The sequence below is a fragment of the Pelodiscus sinensis genome, chromosome 17, assembly GCF_052426305.1.
Source record: "Pelodiscus sinensis isolate ZL-2025 chromosome 17, ASM5242630v1, whole genome shotgun sequence".
Classification (NCBI taxonomy): domain Eukaryota; kingdom Metazoa; phylum Chordata; order Testudines; family Trionychidae; genus Pelodiscus; species Pelodiscus sinensis.
This window is the reverse complement of record NC_143068.1, coordinates 17,527,086-17,545,638: the sequence shown is the minus strand read 5'-3', so window position 1 is coordinate 17,545,638 and position 18,553 is coordinate 17,527,086. Positions and strand designations below refer to the sequence as shown.

The 18,553-nt window shown below is 43.0% G+C and overlaps 1 protein-coding gene across 1 annotated transcript in view; it reads right to left on the bottom strand.

Annotated features, from left to right (window-relative positions):
• The window catches only part of LOC102457221 (formin-F-like), a 125,881-nt gene that overhangs the window by 41,315 nt on the left and 66,013 nt on the right, over window positions 1–18,553 (bottom strand). Inside the window, exons 3-5 of the mRNA XM_075901165.2 lie at window positions 10,550–10,669; window positions 9,158–9,244; window positions 5,210–5,383 (exon numbers count right to left, since the gene is read on the bottom strand). Of these exons, the coding sequence (XP_075757280.2) occupies window positions 5,210–5,383; window positions 9,158–9,244; window positions 10,550–10,669 (381 nt within the window). The remainder of the gene's footprint in view (window positions 1–5,209; window positions 5,384–9,157; window positions 9,245–10,549; window positions 10,670–18,553) is intronic.

Below are 18,553 nucleotides of genomic sequence, written 5' to 3'. Positions count from 1 at the left end.
AAAGAGGGAGATTAATTTCATCTTACATAAACTAAGTAGGTGATGTAGCTCAATGCAAATTTGCTGGTATGCTGCTACCATGCTCACCATGTGTGAGCATGGTAAATCCTCCTCCTAAAAACGCTTACTGTCAAATGCAGATCTCTCTGTTACTGATCTCATATTGTTTCCTCACTAAATGTGCAATTAAAGTTTCTGCAAATCTCCAAGCATCCAGTCAAAACACAGATAACATTTGTCTGGTTCGGGATCTCATTCTGAACTCTAAACTTTGAGCAGCTTAATTGACAGCTTTGTGACCCATTTCAGTTACAAGCTCTCCAATTAGAGATACCACCCACCAAAAATACAACAACCCCCACCTCCACCATTTGAGAGCATTCAGAATCAGACCTGAACTCTGTAGCTGGCTCCATTTCTACATTCGGCTGAATTAGAACACTCATGTGCACTGTGAAAGTCCTAACTCGAACGTTGCAGCTGGCTTTATAGCCTCCCATATAGTGGTCTGAATCAAATCTTTGGGCCTGAGCATCCCTGGGCTTATTGAGAGTTTGCATCCAGATACTTGAATTCATATCTATTTAGACACTGAGAAATTTGGTGATATTTAGGATTTCTCTGAACCTGAATCTCAGAGGGAAACTCTTGAGTTGCAAGCCTCTGTCCAAACCATAGAAGAATTCACATGAGTAGAACCCTGAGAGGATACAAAATTTCATATCTACATCCAAGTGTAGCCGCAAAATTATGCTGCACATGGGATGCAGATACCCACAGATATAAAGTGGATATCTACAAATTTGCAGAGTTTTAGATACAAAATTTGTATTCACATACGCAGCTGTATCCATAAAAATGAGCCTCGACTAGCCACATCCACAGATGTGGATACCTATGGCTATAAAGCAGATATTCACAGATTTGCAGGGTTCTACACATGAGCCTTTGCAACATTAAATCGCTGAGTTACTGCAAGCTCCGATAACTCTATCCAAGTTGGTTTTCAATTATGCCTCATCCCCACTACATTTAGCTATTGCTACTCACTGTATTTTCCTGAGGAAAGTCAAATGTCTGGGTCTTTCTGCAACCATATATTTTTTCGCATATAAAGAGGAAATAGCTGTCTGGAGAAGTTTAATCTTGAGTATAAGTTAAAATACAGGCAATGGGGAAAAAAGTGTGTTGGTTTGTTTAAATAAACTTAAAAAACAACAAATAGTCTGGTAGCACGTTAAAGACTAACAAAACAAGTAGATGGTATCATGAGCTTTCGTGGGCACAGCCCACTTCTTCAGATGACCAGAGTGTTGGATGTCCAGGACCAAAATAAAGAGGTGAGAAGGGAGGGCGGGTAGAAGAGGAAAAATATGGGAGGAGGGAAACAAGAAGAGGCAGTGGGTAAAAAATATCAAGGGGAAAACCAGCTGAAATGTAATAGGAAAAACAAGTACCTAAGACTGTATAGTCAAAAGGGGCAGATAAGAATCATTAATTAGGAAACAACAAATAGTTTGGTAGCACTTAAAGACTAACAAAATATGTAGATGGTATCATGAGATTCTACATAGACAAAGAACAATTGTTGCCTTCATTGTTTGGTAGGTTAAATAGTTTCCCAGCCCACTTACATTCCAACTGAAATTAGGGAAATGTTTACATCTTTGTGTTGCACCTCCGATCACAAGGCTTCTTTATGTTTCTTTAACACTAGAGTGAGTTATAGAAGAAGTCCTCAGGTCACATTTTGCTCTCATTTATGCAATGCTTCCCCTATACTAAGACCAACCATTTATAATGACTTTTGATTTGGATTAAGGAGAACTGGAAGTGCTACTAAATAAGTACAATTATGACATTGTTGGCATCACGGAAACTTGGTGGGATAATACACATGATTGGAATGTTTGTATAGAAGGGTACAGCTTGCTCAGGAAGAATAGACAGGGGGAAAAAGGGAGGAGGTGTTGCCTTATACATTAAAAATGAACACACTTGGAGTGAGGTGGAGGTGGGCATAGGAGACGGAAATGTTGAGAGTCTCTGTGTTAGGCTAAAAGGGATTAAAAACAAAGGTGATGTCATGCTAGGAGTCTACTACAGGCCACCTACCCAGGTGGAAGAAGTGGATGAGGCTTTTTTTAAACAACTAACAAAATCATCCAAAGCCCAAGATTTGGTGGTGATGGGGGACTTCAACTATCCAGACATATGTTGGGAAAATAACACTGCGGGGCACAGACTATCCAATAAGTTCTTGGACTGCCTTGGAGACAATTTTTTATTTCAGAAGTTTGAAAAAGCTACCAGGGAGAAAGCTATTTTAGATTTGATCCTAACAAATAGGGAGGAACTGGTTGAGAATCTGAAAGTGGAAGACAGCTTGGGTGAAAGTGATCATGAAATCATAGAGTTCACAACTCTAAGGAAGGGTAGAAGGGAGAACAGTAAAATAGAGACAATGGATTTTGGTAAGCTCAGAGAGCTGATAGGTAAGGTCCCATGGGAATTGAGACTGAGAGGAAAAACAACTGAGGAGAGTTGGCAGTTTTTCAAAGGGACACTGTTAAGGGCCCAAAAGCAAGCTATTCCGATGTATCGGAAAGACAGAAAATATGGCAAAAGACCGCCTTAGCTTAACCACGAGATCATGAATGATCTAAAAATAAAAAAGGAGCCATATAAAAAATTGAAAGTAGGACAAATTACAAAGGATGAATATAGGCAAATAGCACAGGAATGCAGGGGCAAGATTAGAAAGGTAAAGGCACTGAATGAGTTCAAACTAGCTACAGGAATAAAGGGAAACAAGAACACATTTTATAAATTCATTAGAAGCAAGAGGAAGACCAAGGAGAGGGTAGGCCCACTGGTCAGTGAAGAGGGAGAAACAGTGACAGGAAACTTGGAAATGGCAGAGATGCTCAATGACTTCTTCATTTTGATCTTTACCGAGACGTCTGTAGGAATGCCTAACATAATGAATGCTAGGGGAAAGGGGGTAATTTTAGAAGGTAAAATAAAAAAAGAACAAGGTAAAAATCACCTAGAAAAGTTAGATGCCTGCAAGTCACCAGGGCCTGATGAAATGCATCCTAGAATACTAAAGAAGCTAATAGAGGAGGTATCTCGGCCTCTAGCTATCATCTTTGGAAAATCATGGGAGACAGGAGAGATTCCAGAGGACTGGAAAAGGGCAAATATAGTGCCCATCTATAAAAAGGGAAATAAGAACAACCCAGGAAACTACAGACCGGTTAGTTTAACTTCTGTGTCAGGGAAGATACTGGAGCAAGTAATTAAGGAAATCATCTGTAAACACTTGGAAAGTGGCAATGTGATAGGAAACAGCCAGCATGGATTTGTAAAGAACAAATCATGTCAAACCAATCTGATAGCTTTCTTTAATAGGATAACGAGTCTTGTGGATAAGGGAGAAGCAGTGGATGTGGTATACCTAGACTTTAGGCATTTGATACGGTCTCGCATGATATTCTTATCAATAAACTAGGGAAATACAACTTAGATGGGGATACTATAAGGTGGGTGCATAACTGGCTGGATAACCATACTCAGAGAGTAGTTATTAATGGTTCACAATCCTGTTGGAAAGGTATAACAAGTGGGGTTCTGCAGGGGTCTGTTTTGGGACCGGCTCTGTTCAATACCTTCATCAACAATTTAGATATTGGTATAGAAAGTACGCTTATTAAGTTTGCAGATGATACCAAGCTGGGAGGGATTGTGACTAATCTGGAGGACAGGGTCATAATTCAAAATGACCTGGACAAATTGGAGAAATGGTCTGAGATAAATAGGATGAAGCTTAATAAAGACAAATGCAAAGTGCTCCACTTAGGAAGGAACAATCAATTTCACACATACAGAATGGGAAGCGACGGTCTGGGAAGGAGTACGGCAGAAAGGGATCTAGGGGTTATAGTGAACCACAAGTTAAATATGTGTCAGCAGTATGATGCTGTTGCAGAGAAAGCAAACATGATTCTGGGATGTATTAACAGGTGTGTTGTGAGCAAGACACGAGAAGTCATTCTTCCGCTCTACTCTGCATTGGTTAGGCCTCAATTGGAGTATTGTGTCCAGTTCTGGGCACCGCATTTCAAGAAAGATGTGAAAAAAATTGGAGAAGGTCCAGAGAAGAGCAACCAGAATGATTAATGGTCTAGAGAACATGACCTATGAGGGAAGGCTGAAGGAATTGGGTTTGTTTAGTTTAGAAAAGAGAAGATTGAGGGGGGACAGGATAGCAGTTTTCAGATATCTAAAAGGGTGTCATAAGGAGGAAGGAGAAAACTTGTTCATCTTGGCCTCTGAGGATAGAACAAGAAGCAATGGGCTTAAACTGCAGCAAGGGAGGTTTAGGTTGGACATTAGGGAAAAGTTCCTAACTGTCAGGGTGGTCAAACACTGGAATAAATTGCCCAGGGAGGTTGTGGAATCCTCATCTTTGGAGATATTTAAGAGTAGGTTAGATAAATTTCTATCAGGGATGGTCTAGACAGCATTTGGTCCTGCCTTGAGGGCAGGGGACTGGACTTGATGACCTCTCGAGGTCCCTTCCAGTCCTACTATTCTATGCTTCTAACAAAATAGAGAAATAAGAGATGTGGCATCTCCCTGGTAGAGCATAGTGTGTCTTCTTGCTAGCACGCTGCAAAAACAAAATGGCACTAGCACCTTAGTAATTTAAAGAGGCAGCATGCAAAAACAACATATGTAACAGCTACATGACTATGTCACATGCCACTGAGTTGAAGATGGCTGACCGAGTGTGACTAAGAACAAAAGTGCACTGCTTACTAAAGCTCATGATACCATTTACATGTTTTGTTAGTCTATAAAGTGCTACAAGACCATTTGTTGTTTTAAGTTTCTCCTATACAGACTAACTTGGCTACCCCCTGAAGCTTAAGGGAAAGTGTCATTCCTTAACTTAGTGGGAAACTATCTACTAATGAGTTCTCATCATGAGGAACTCTAATGGGCTGCCTTATAGGTCTATGGCAAAATAAAAGCATTTTAGGCAAAAATCTGCCCTGCACTTGCATTGAGGTGTAAATCAGGTGAAAGTCTGTTTAAAAAATATATTAATGCTATATCCACCTCTCCATGTGCACCACAAATAGCACATCTTAATATGAAATTGATGATAATAAATGATAGTTATTACAACCGATTAACCTACTTTTCTTTTATCTTCAAGAGACGTTGCTTCCAGTTCATAATCCGCACGCCCATGAAATGTGATGCTGAAGCGCCTCCCTTCATTGTCTTCACAGGATTTAACTTGTGAAAATGGGAACTGTTTCTTGATGATCCCTTTCTCAATGTTAAAAATGGTCTCTGTGTTAAAATCAATCTGGAAGAGAAAGACCTTTCTCATTTGATTTCACCTCTTCCCTTCCTTAACAAGGAATGGCCAATCACCGATATTAATATGTGAAATATTTTGGTTCCTGGCTAAAGGGCCAAGTGAGAAAATGTATCTGTTCTGCTGATAATTAGAATTAAAAAAACCAAACATTTGCTTATCCAACTACTGTACAGTATTTACGGTAGTTACCAAAGAAATATATATGTATTGTATCTGACTTTTCCTTATCTCTTTGATAAATACACATCAATTCATCATTCTGAAGCATCGTTTTCTTTGAAAATTTCCACATACCTTGTCTAAGCCACTGCAAGAGCTTGTTCTATAGCAGCAGCATAGGCTACTGCAATGTTATTCTGACTGGAGCTTTAAACACTGGGCAAAGAACAAGCTGATGCTTCTAGCCCCATATCAAAGTTGATTGGTAATCACTGTTCAAGTGGCCATTCTTTAGCAATGGAGGGGAGCAATAATAGATTGACGTACATTTTAACAAACAACATCAAACATTTTTCACCATGAAACTCCATGTCTTTTTCCTCAGGGTGGGAAGGAACCCTCTGGAAATACATGACTAGACTATGAAAATGAAGAGCAAAAACTATGTCAGGTAGTCAGTCAGTCTCTCTCTCTGTCTCTCTCGCTGTCTCTCTCTGTCTGTCCCTCCCCTCCTCCCCTTCAACAGCAAAGCTGTTGGTCAGCATATTGCTGAGAACGTGTAGTAATAATTTTACAATAAGTCTTGTTGGTTAAGTTTTAGTTATTAAGAGGCATTTACATCTTCTCTCTCTTTGAAGTGTTTCTGATTTGAATACCATATGGCTGTGTCTACACTGGGCCACTTATTCCGGAAAATCAGCCTCTTTTCCGGAATAAGCTGCGAGCTGTCTACACTGGCCCTTGAATTTCCGGAAAAGCAACGATGCTCTACTGTACAAAATCAGCCGCTATTCCGGAAAAACTATTCTGCTCCCGCTCGGGCATAAGTCCTTATTCTGGAACACTATTCCGGAAAAGGGCCAGTGTAGACAGCCCAGTAGTCTTTTCCGGAAAAAAAGCCCCGATCGCGAAAATGGCGATCGGGGCTCTTTTCCGGAAAAGCACGTCTACATTGGCCACAGACGCTCTTCCGGAAAAAGGGCTTTTCCAGAAAAGCAGCCTGCCAGTGTAGACGCTCCTTTTCCAGAAAAACTGAAAACGGAATAGTATTCCGTTTTAAGCATTTCCGGAAATTCATGCCAGTGTAGACACAGCCTATATGTGTACTCATTTAAATCCAAAATCTTCATAGTTAAATAAACTTGTTTTTTTCTTTAATCAGAACTAACCCAGTGCTTTATTTAAAGTGATTCGCTTGGTAACTCCAATTAAAGTAGCAAAGTGTTATACTTTGACCCTTTACAAGGAGCAATGGACGTCTAATATCAGAATGTCCGTGGATGGGTTGGATTGGGCTTAATGCACATTTTGGGGAAAATGTACGACCAAATATGTGTTGAGGGTTCCCTGAAAGCAATAACCAAAGCTGCTGGTAGCCAAAGTTGGCTGGTGTGTTGCTGGACCAGAACTGCAGCTATACATGGACACTCAGGCGTGACCAGCATTCTATCTAGCTGTTTGTGGAAACTACAACAGCCAAGCATTGCGAGGTACCCCAGGTTAAAGAGCAGGTGGTGACAGACTCTCACTGATTTGGATCGTGGAATGTGATACAATACAGGCAGTCCCCGACTTACGTCGGATCCGCACTTACGAACGGGCTTTCTCGCCCTGGAGCTCACAGGCAGCGGTCAGCCACCTCAAGCTCCGGGGCGAGAAAAGCTGCTCCCGGTGCCCCTGGTCTGCTGGGGACCGTCTCCAGCAGACCAAGGGCATCGGGAGCAAACCCGCAGCAGCGGCGGGTTCCCGCGCTTCTGAGGCTTTGCCAGAGCAAAACCTCAGAAGTGGGGGACCCCGCCGCTGCTGCGGGTTCGCTCGCGGTGCCCCTGGTCTGCTGGGGACCGTCTCCAGCAAACCAGGGGCACCAGGAGCAAAGCGGTCCGGCGCCAGAGCAAAGCCTCAGAGGTGAGGACCCCCCCCCCCCCGCTGCCGTTTTGCTCCCTGTGTCCCTGGTCTGCTGGGGGGGGGGGGGCGCAGCTAGTTTGCCCCCCCCCCCCAGCAGACCAGGCTTTTGTTGTGGATCCTGGGGCAGAGCAGCTGGGGCACTGCCAGTTGATCCCGCAGCACCGCTTTCGGCGCTACTGGAGCAACCCAGCAGCACCCCAGCTGCTCTGCCTCAGACGTCCCCAAGTCAGCTGTTGCTGAAACTGACCAGCGCTGACTACAAGAAGCCCGAGGCACAGTTGCTCTGCCCTGGGCTTCCTGGAACCAGCTGCTGATCAGTTTCAGCAGCAGCTGACTTGGGGTTCTTAAGTTGAATCTGTATGTAAGTCAGAACTGGCGGTCAGTTTCAGCAGCGGCTGAATCTGGACGCCAGTTCCGACTTACATACAGATTCAACTTAAGAACAAACCTACAGTCCCTATCTTGTACGTAACCCGGGGACTGCCTGTATTTACATTAAAACACCAGCACTGCAGGGAAGATGCTGCCTATGCTGAAGGGAGGGTTCTACCCGAGGTGGTAGCTAGTCACTGTGAAAATTCTCTGGGGTTAGGTTGGTTTGACTGTGTTGCTCAGTGGTATGAATTTTTCCTACCCAAGAGACATAATTACAACTAACGTAATTTCCTAGTGTAGACGGGGCCTTAGAGCAGCATTGGGTGGGTTTCTCCCATCACTGTATTTAATCCATCCCCTCCCAGAGACAATGGCTAGGATGAGAGATGAATCCTCCTGCTGCTGTAGTGTTTTAATATAGACATAGCCTAGGTTGTTATCCTTCCTGCACAGGAATAGAGTGTAGTTAAAGTAGAATAATTTGTGAGCGGACAAGCCCTATTATTCTGACTAGGCTTACTTCATCCCAAGACATATTGTGCAAATCCCTTCTGAGCCCACAAGGCTTTGCTGGTACAATGAGGCATGAATAAGAGCTTTGTCTGTTTACACCAGACGAGGCCTTGGCCCAGTCAAGGACCAAAGAGGGAAAAAGCCATATAGTTCGCTGTGTTGCAGGGTGCAAAGCTGTTGCAAACTAAGTTGATCAGTAAATCTGATTCATGATTTCAAAATATCTGAATGTTTTAGACACTAAATAGCTAAATTTTAAACTAATGGTCCATAGATCAGAACAGTGGGCATTGGTTTTCAATAACACATAAAGGATTTTCAATAGGACTTGGGCTCCTAAGTCCTGCGGGCATATTTGAAAATCTCTCCCTTAGTTCTAAAGTGCACAAGTAGGATTTATAGCTCATTGCTAAAGAGATATGCTGTCAAAGAAAATTTAAAGGGGTATAATCACTCTTTAAGTGCCAACTTATAAATGAAGAACGGTGTGCAAAGGGAACCTTTCGCAATCAGATATCTTTGTCAAGGAGCACAATAGCTAGAGATGAAAGATGTTTTAGATCTTCAAGTCCATCCTATAGCCTACAGGTTATAATTCTCCAACAGAGGATGAATCAGATATTAATTGCATAGAACTTTTGGTCTAAAAGGCAGAGAATTAGTTTAATATTTCAAACATCTCCACTGGATTTTAATTCAGGCAATATATTGGACTTTGGAGTGTATTAAACCCACATTTTCATTTATGCAAAAATATAGTGTGTGCAGTATTTCTGCAGAGGCAGGAGTTTGTATTCATGAAGTTACCTGCAAAATCCGTTTCTGCCACCTATATCGTTTGTATTTGTAGACACTGAAGTTGAACTGTGAACCAGTCAGCCAGTCCTGTGAATCCTGGAAAACATTATTGATATTAACTAAAACCTTACATTATTTCAATGCACGTTAATGTGAAAATCATGAAGACTCTCCAGATAAGTCCCCCTCTGCATAGTATGTCACTTGTGCCAGAGGCTTTGTCAGGACCTTTGCACTGGGAAGAATTATACCACCATAAGGACTAAATCTTCACACATGCCAAGCATTCACAAATCCTAATGAAGTGACAAGAGCTAAACATCATATCACGAGAGGTAGAAGAAGTGAGCAAGGGAGGGAAAGAAACGGAATTGAGAACAGGTCATAAAGTGGAAAGGGAGACCACAGAATTCTACTAAATGCATTTAAAACCACATAAATGTGTAGCCAGCCTCTTAATCAAACTAGCAAACAAAAGGGGCATCAACCTTCATAGGAGGACAAATTCATCATCAGACCACTGAACAGGATGAAGTAGAACTACTAGAGCAGTGTTTCTCAAACTGTGCTCCGCGGAGCCCCAGGGCTCAACGAGACATCTCCAGGGGCTCCATGAGGTTGACAAACTGGAAACATCGATAGGTACAACACATACAATCAGTGGACCACTAAGTCTCCGCATAAATTTTTACGCATGTAAAGGGCTCCAGAGCCCAAAAAGTTTGAGTACCGCTGTACTAGAGAAATAGCATTTGCCACCGCCCACTGATGCTGGGGTGCACAATTTACCACCTGGCCTGTAAACTTAGCTATTGCCCTTTCACATGTACAGCAACTGATTTTACTCTGTATTTGTGCTCCAAAGGGGTGAGGCTATAGCTGTGTAAATTTTGATTTACCTCTTAGTTTAATTATCACAGACTATAGAACTGTGGGCAGTACCAAAGAAACCACTTATTATGAGTTATTTCTAGAACACATAATCTAGATAAATATCCTGTTAGAGATAATATAGAATAATAGAGGGGGATTTCCTCTGCAACACAAACTTCTCCTTTGTACTAGCTCACATCAACGCAACCTCTTTAGTGCTATAAAATTAAGGAGATGCATTAGCTCAGCCTGAAATTTTTGCTACAGTCATCCTTACAGCTCTCTTATCTCGTATCTCTACAGCTATAAAGTCTAAAACGGGAGTTTCTATAGTGGTTATACCCCTCTCAAAGACCCCCCCTACTGAGGGAATCCCCAGAAAGTAGACCCATTGCATTTGCTATGCACTTCCAGAATGGCACAAAGCAGCTGGAATGGAGCCAAGATCTGGCCCAGCATATATGAGTGTTAGACACAAAAACAGTTTGAAATTATTGCAGAATATATTTTAAAAGTGAGAGGTCTTACCATTGGGAACACCAAATTCATTGCTTCCTTTTCTGCATGTGCCAAATCCAAAGCTTCTTCAATGTTCAGTTCTTTGTTTTTCACCATGTTCATAATTTTCAGGATTTTTTCCTGGCTTAGCTAGAACACAAACCAATCAGAAATACTTTTAAGAAGTGAGTCTCACTGAGCTAGGAAGGCTGTAACTGTTACACCTACAATATCTGCCATGAAATTTCAATTTCATTCATATTTTGTTTTATTAACAATATGGCTGATGAATATAAGCTCTTATTGACGCAACGTGTGAGCCAATAAGATATCAAATATACAAGAGTGTGTACAATTTCAGAATACAAGGTTGGTAGTATCTGGTGCTGAAATTGTTGGGAGGAATTTTTTTTTAACTTAGAAAAATTAGCAGGAGACTATTCATTTTATATGCATGCCTGTGTCTTAGAATATTGCATATTAACTAACAGTGTGAAAGCAAATCAGTATCATCAGAAATTTGTGGGGAGAATGGGGAGGAAAAAGTTTGAATTGTATATCACCAGGTCTAACTGTCACTGAAACTTGTCAAAATATGTTAACCTCAAAGTACTATGCTTATTTCAGTTGTATATAAACACAAGGGCTATGTCTACACTGGTGTGATCTTGCGCCACAAGATCGCACAAGTTATTCCTGAAAATAATCAGCGTAACAGCATTGCACAAGAGGGTTTTTCTTGTACAAGAAGGGGCAGTGTAGACAGCTCCTTCTTGCGCAAGAGCCTCTTCCACAAAAATAGCAGCTCATTAGGTATGCAAATGAGGCTTGGCGATATTCCACGCTTAGCCTTATTTGCATAGCTCTGACTCAAGATCGCACCAGTGTAGACATAGCCCTAGTGACATTGTTAGTAAGTCTAAACAACAATGCTTTTAAATTAGGCTAAAATCCAGAGAGTTTTTTGGCCTCGGTCGTCTGGGCGGCCGAGAAACACTCTGGCACCCAGATTAAGCCTACTGCACTCTGAGGAGGAGAAGTACGTGTGTCCAGTTCCACTGTCCCATATACGGACTAGCTAATCTATTATTCCTTCCTCAGATCTTCTGGTAAATTCTGCCTGTATTTCCCATAGCTCTGCGGGCTTATAGGACCGTGTGGTCTTTTGGGTTTGGCCCCTTTTCTTTTTCTTATCAATTTTAATCTCGTGATTTTTACTTGATTCGGCCAAGAGGTGGCCGGATCCTTCATTCTGAGTGGCACCGTTTCCCCCGTCAAGATCTGGGCTGCGCTGACCAGAGCTACTGGGCTGGCAGATCTCCTCCTGACTATCTGAGTCTCCATCCTCATCTGATATTTTAAAGGTGACAACTGGTCTCATTTGAACTGGGGTTGCTTTCCTTTCGTTAGGCGAATAGGAAACTGATTCTCCATCAGAGGAATTCCAGATGTCTCTGTCCCAATCATCTGGATCTAACCACAGAGCAGTTTTTACTTTGGCTCTATTAATGCTTCGTGGCTTAGCTTCTAACCTCTCTCTACGTGCAATCTCTTCTTTTTCTAACATTGGGAGGAGCCGCCCCTGTAGGTGCTGCATGTCTTTACTTAATGTCCGCACCCAGGTATCTAAGTTTTGACATTGTTTCCTCAGTTCTGCCTTCTCCTTTTTAACCCTTATTAGCTCAGTTTTCCTTTAACAGCCAGATGCAAGGGCCTTTCCCTTTTCCTTTTTTGATCTTACAAGCGGCTCGCCAGTTACAAGACTGTTCCCAGATCTCCTTTGATTGTCCCCAATTTTTTTCTAACATCTCTTTGTCCCATTTAAGGTTACCCCATCCCTCTCGGGCAAACTCTTTCTCTATACAGCTAAAATCCATGTCAATCGTGACTGGCTTCATGCTGCTATATTTGAACCAATAGCACAATCCTGCCGACTACGCCAGTTCTGTCAGCCAACTCTCAGGGCAGTGTGTGTGTGTTACACCCAAGTCTTCAACTGCTGAGACGCAAGGACCCATCGCAGCAGGCAGCATAGGAGGCTGAAGGGCACCCCAAGAAGTTTAACGTCCGTGTCTTTACCGCTAGGACCGGGATCCTGTCACGGAGGGCAGTGAACAGGCTGACAGATGCCCCAGAGTTTATAGGAAGAGCTTATTACATCTCAGATTTCAACTGCTAGGATACAGGATCCCTTCGCAGTGGGCAGCCTAGGGAAGACTGAGAGATGCCCCAATGGATCTGTCCTCTGGAAGTGACACGATCCAAAATGCCCAAGCTCTCCCTATACCTGTCCTTTATTACCGGCTGAAGTTCTTTTAAATTGTGCTTGGTTCTGTTACAGCAACTTAAGGAGTCAGGTTAAAGCTTAAACAGTTACAGGTTTATTAAACAAGCTTATAAATCATATGGTTACAATGGCTATTACTCTATTTCTTAACTGCTAGAAAATACAGATCTTATGGTTACATAGGAAAAAGGAAGATAGAAAATAATGGCACCAAGTGACAGCTTAATCTTTAAAGAGCTCTATTCTATGCATGCACTAAAACAAAAGGACACATACGGGTACAATTTTTACCCCCTTCTGCGTCTCTCAGTCCCAGCGTGTCAGGCCAGGATCGGTCCCTCAATTCCTCAGAAAGACGAAAATACTAGGTGGGCGTCCCCGTGGATCTCGGGAGGTCAATCACCTAACCCGACCAGCAGATAGATGGTAGATTGACGCTCAAAGTGAGTGTGCTGCTGGACCCATTTTTATACCCATGGGGTCACGTATTTCTCTTTCTTATCTGTGATGTCAAATGGTGCTGGTCTGTGTTTTGTGATGCCAGTTCTTACAAGGGAGTTGTGAACTTAATTTACACTTGTAAGAGAGATAACTAAATTGGGAGTACTGGGCATTCTTTTCTCAGTGGGAGATTCCTCTCCCAGGGACAACTGTGTGTGATCGTATCAATATAGGTGCCAGCCAGGGCAGTTCTCGCAGCCTTATTGCCTTAATCATTCTTTCTCATATCTATGTTTTCAGCTTACCCAGGGTCAGATGAGCCAGCATATCCTGGTCTCGCATCGAAGCTTCAAAGGCTATGCTGATTTTTTATGCTTCTTCTCTGCCCTGTAGACAGGCACCTCAGAGGGGCAAGCGAGATTGATGTGACAGGGGGGGCCTGTCTGGCTACAGTGAGGGCTTTACTATTTCCAAAGCAAGGCAAAAAGGGAAATTGGAGTTAACAGGCTCCTTGAACTACAAAGCCTATGTTGTTAGCAAAGCACTTGCACGGACTTTATTTCTCTTTATAGCAGCATGTATAACTGCTATGTCAGTTCAGACCAGTGGCTGATTTGGTCCAGTATCCTATCCATTTAGGCATTGCTCTGCTCAGCATTTCAAGGCCTAACTAGGCCTTGCAACACTGAGGGTACGTTTAGACTACATGGCTCCATCGATGGAGCCATGTAAAATAGTTTACTCAGCACAGTCAAAGAAGTGGGGATTTAAATAATCTCCGCTTCATTCAAATAAAAATAGCTCCCGTGCTGTGCCTATGATCAGCTGATCTGGCACAGCGCAGCAATCTAGATGCGGCGCGGTCGACAAGGGAAGCTTCTGGTATGCTTCGGCCATGTCGACGGAGTGATGTAGTCTAGACGTACCCCGAGGGTATGGCTACATTGGAGGAGGGCGGTTTCAAAGAAAGTATGCAAATTGCACTTGCATTTACATATCTTCTTCTGGTTTTTTTCCAGAAGAGGATTTTCCAATATTTGGCCTGCCTACATGGGGCCAAATGACGGGAAAATAACCTCTTTCAGAAGCCCCCTTATTCCTCGTAAAACGAGGTGTACAGGAGGCTTCTGAAAGAGGTTTTTTTTTCCTGACATTTGGCCCCGTGTAGACGGGCCAAATACTGGAAAAGCCTCTTCTGGAAAAAAAACAGAAGAAGATATGTAAATGCAAGTGCAATTTGCATACCTTCTTCGAAATCCCCCCCCCACACACACACACACACAAATACACAGTGTAGCTGTACCCTGAGCAATGTCTCATTATCATTTAAAATCTGGGCTTCCATGATTAGTCTAATGGTCAAGCTAACAAGTACAAGGGTGCCCCAGGAGAGATCCATTTAGACTTGAGCAATGTGGGCCAGTAGTTTGCCCCACTCCGCACACACACACACCCTACTCTACCCCACACACACCTAATGTGAACAGAACATTTTTCAAAGAAAACCTATTTTCCTTTTCAATTAAAGCATGTTCTTGACACGCCAGAAACTCAAACATAAAGACATTATGCTACAGCAGGCAGCTCAGGAGTTAAAACTCATCGACTTTAAGGTCAGAAGGGACCATTATGATCATCTAGTCTGAACCCCTGCACAGTGCAGGCCACAAAATCTCACCCACCCCTCCTAGAATAATCCTCTCACCTATATCTCAGATATTGAAGCCTTCAAATACTTTGAAGACCCCAAGATGCAGAGAATCCTCCAGTTGTGATTTGTACCCCATGCTACAGAGGAAGGCGAAAAACCTCCAGGGCCTCTGCCAATCTACCCTGGAGGAAAATTCCTTCCCGACCCCAAATATGGCGATCAGCTAAACCCTGAGCATGTGGGCAAGACTCATCAGCCAGACACCCAGAAAGTTCTCTATAGTAACTCCTATCATCCCTCCATTGACCTATTTCCCACTGATAATGAATGGTCAATTAGTTGCCAAGATCATGTTATCTCATCAAACCATCCCCTTCATAAACCCATCTAGTTTAATCTTGAAACCAGATAGATCTTTTGCCCCCACTACTTCTCTTGGAAGGCCGTTCCAGAACTTCACTCCTCTAATGGTTAGAAACCTTCGTCTAATCTCAAGTCTAAACTTCCTACTAGCCAGCTTATATCCATTTGTTCTTGTGTCCACATTGGTATTAAACTTAAATAATTCCTCTCCCTCCCTGGTATTTATCTCTCTAATATAACTGATCAGCTCATTATCCAAACTGAATGAAATGCACAAGGCAAACAAACAACATAAGTGAATTTGCAATTTAAAATTCAAGGGGATTATTAATAGCTTCAGGTCAGGATTATATTTCTGGATGCAACTTTTATCTTGACAGTGCTCCTTTTAAAAGGGCAACAATACCTGAAGTCTCATTAGAGTTGCTAGAGAGAGAAGGAAAGGGGAGAAAAATTGTTAATAATCCCAACTGCAATTTGTTGTCTCCTTCTGTACTCCCATTCGAACACACTGAACGTCTCCAGGAGGTCTGAGCCTGCCACATACAACAACTGAATGGAGGGCTTCACGCTTTCCGATTTCTCTCCAAATTTCAATTGCTTTCAGGAAGAGTTGGGAACCCAGCATTCACGTCTTCCTTTTCCGAGCCAGGACCCTTCCCAAGGATACCTTTCTTCCTATTTTTGGAATTCTGTGTGAGGCCTCCAGGTGCTATGCAGAAGTCAGAGCCCACGGAAGGGGCACTCCCAGCTCTGGCTGCTCTTGGAACCAACACAGAATGTTGCAAGGACTGCTAAATCATAACAGTTTCCCCTTGCCACATATGCGAGAAGGTTAAAAGTGTCATGAACAAAAACACCATCCCCGGGTCTTGTGAGGGTCCAGTATGTACTAGGGATGCCCAGGATTATCGGTTAATCTGTTTGGGTATTTCTACACTACCACCCTAGTTCGAACTAGGGTGGTAATGTAGGCAACCGGAGTTGCAAATGAAGCCCGGGATTTGAATTTCCCGGGCTTCATTTGCATCTCGCCGGGCGCCGCCATTTTTAAATGTCCACTAGTGCGGACTCTGTGCCACGCGACTACACGCGGCACGAACTAGGTAGTTCAGACTAGGCTTCCTATTCCGAACTACCGTTACTCCTCGTTTCACTAGGAAGCCTAGTCCGAACTACCTAGTCCGTGCCGCGTGTAGCCGCACGGCATGGAGTCCGCACTAGCGGACATTTAAAAATGGTGGCGCCCAGCGAGATGCAAATGAAGCCCAGGAAATTCAAATCCTGGGCTTCATTTGCAACTCCGGTTGCCTACATTACCACCCTAGTTCGAACTAGGGTGGTAGTGTAGACATACCCTATCAGAGACAGCCAGGATGGGAAGCAGGAGCCAGTGCCCATGAGGAACTGGCTTAAAAACCGGCAGGTTAATTGTTGTGTCCTGGTTTTACCTTACGGCTAAGATTTTCCAAGTGATCTCTTCCCTGGGTTTCTTACCATTACTTGGGTGGTGGTAGCGGACTTTTTATCCCCAAAATCTAGGTTTTTAAGATTTTGGGGGGAAGTTTTATACCAAAGCCTGGAAATATAAGGTTTTTGGGGTACTTTTGCAGGACCCCACTTCTGCATTCATCGTGCAAAAGTGGGGAAGCAGTCTTGACAGGTTTTTTTGGAAAAAGATATGCAAATTGTGTTTTCCAATTTGCGTATCTTTTTCTGGTTTTTTTTCGGAAGAGGCTTTTCCAAAATTTGGCCCATCTACACGGGGCCAAATTTCAGCAAACCCTCCTCTTTCGGAACATCCCTTATTCCTCTCACCGAGAGGAATACAGGGATGCCGAAAGAATGCACCTGCTTTTTTGAAAACTGTTCTGAAAAAGCAGACGCGTTCCCTGGATGCAGCAGAGTTGGAAAACTCTGCAGTCTAGACATAGCCACTGTAAAGTGTTGACTTTTTATTGTTCGGGTTTTTTAAATTTTTCTAGCCTTAGTTACCTGGCACAGGCCCACATTATAACAGATTGATACCCTGTCACATGACAAATGTCTTTCTCTGCTTCGGCTATGAATGGACCACACTCTGGCTATTTCATAGTGACAGTGATGTTCAGATGATGTATGTGTAGTGAATGTGTAACTACAGGTAGCAGTGAAAAACAAGCCCCACCCATACTGTGGTGTGGAACTACGTATGTGAGAGAAATCCCCTTCATCAGCTTTACGCCATTGCCAGAGTCTCTCTCTACTGTGGGAAAAGGCTGCAGCACCAAGGAACAGTTTAAGCCTTTAAGCACTAGAGCTTTTTTCCGCCATAAGACTCTAGCAGTGGGGTGACAGCAGGACTCTGCACTGTCAAAAATAGCCATGTGGACAGGAAGGCATATCTTGAGTGGGCCCAAGAGTTATGTAAGGCATGTAGTCACGCACCACTCTCTTCAGGTGTGTCTTTACCTGCCTGAGATGTGCCTCACCACCTATAATGCCATTTATACCCATCCTGGAAAGTTACATGCATATGTACACTATGTGCCACTGATAAATGTGTGCAGTGTAGACAAATCGAATGTCAATCTCCCTTAGCATTACTGACTTTGTAGCATGTAAATAAGCTTCTGTGTGAACAGGTATTATAGAGAGAGAGTAAATAAAAACGATACATTTTTTGCTTTCTAAGATCTTGGCATTTTTCATGCTAATTGCAAAAGTAACTTATGGCGCAGCTCCAAATACTCATGCAAACTGAGGAGTGAATAAAAGCACGATAATTCTTTCATATTTGCTGAGGTACATACGGTTCTTACAATGACCTCTACATTCAGTATTTGAATTTTAAATGGTACATATACTTACCACGCACATATACAATTATCTCTTAACAAGACGATCCCCCACTGAACAGTTTCAATGTAAACAAACTGGAATTTGCATATATTTGAATTTTAAAAAGGGTTTCCTTAAGGCTAAATTCTGCCAACTTTTAACTGCTGTCTCCATTTGCTAAGCCAGGCGTCTCAAACTCCAGTCCCAGATGGCGTGATTGTACAATCTGGTCTGGGACTCCCAGTGCACCAGTGGGAGGCCCGTCCATTACCAGACCCCGAGCCCCGCCCGAGAGCTGACAGTGCATGGTAAGTTATTACACAGCCCACCCAGTGCGCTCTGCTTCCCCTGCAGCTCCTGCCACTGCGAGTGTGGGGAGGTGCGACCGCATGGCACCAGGCCCCTCCAGCAATTCCCAAAGCTGCGTGCTCGGGATGGGGTACAATGGAGAGAGAGGGTGGGGTGATGACAG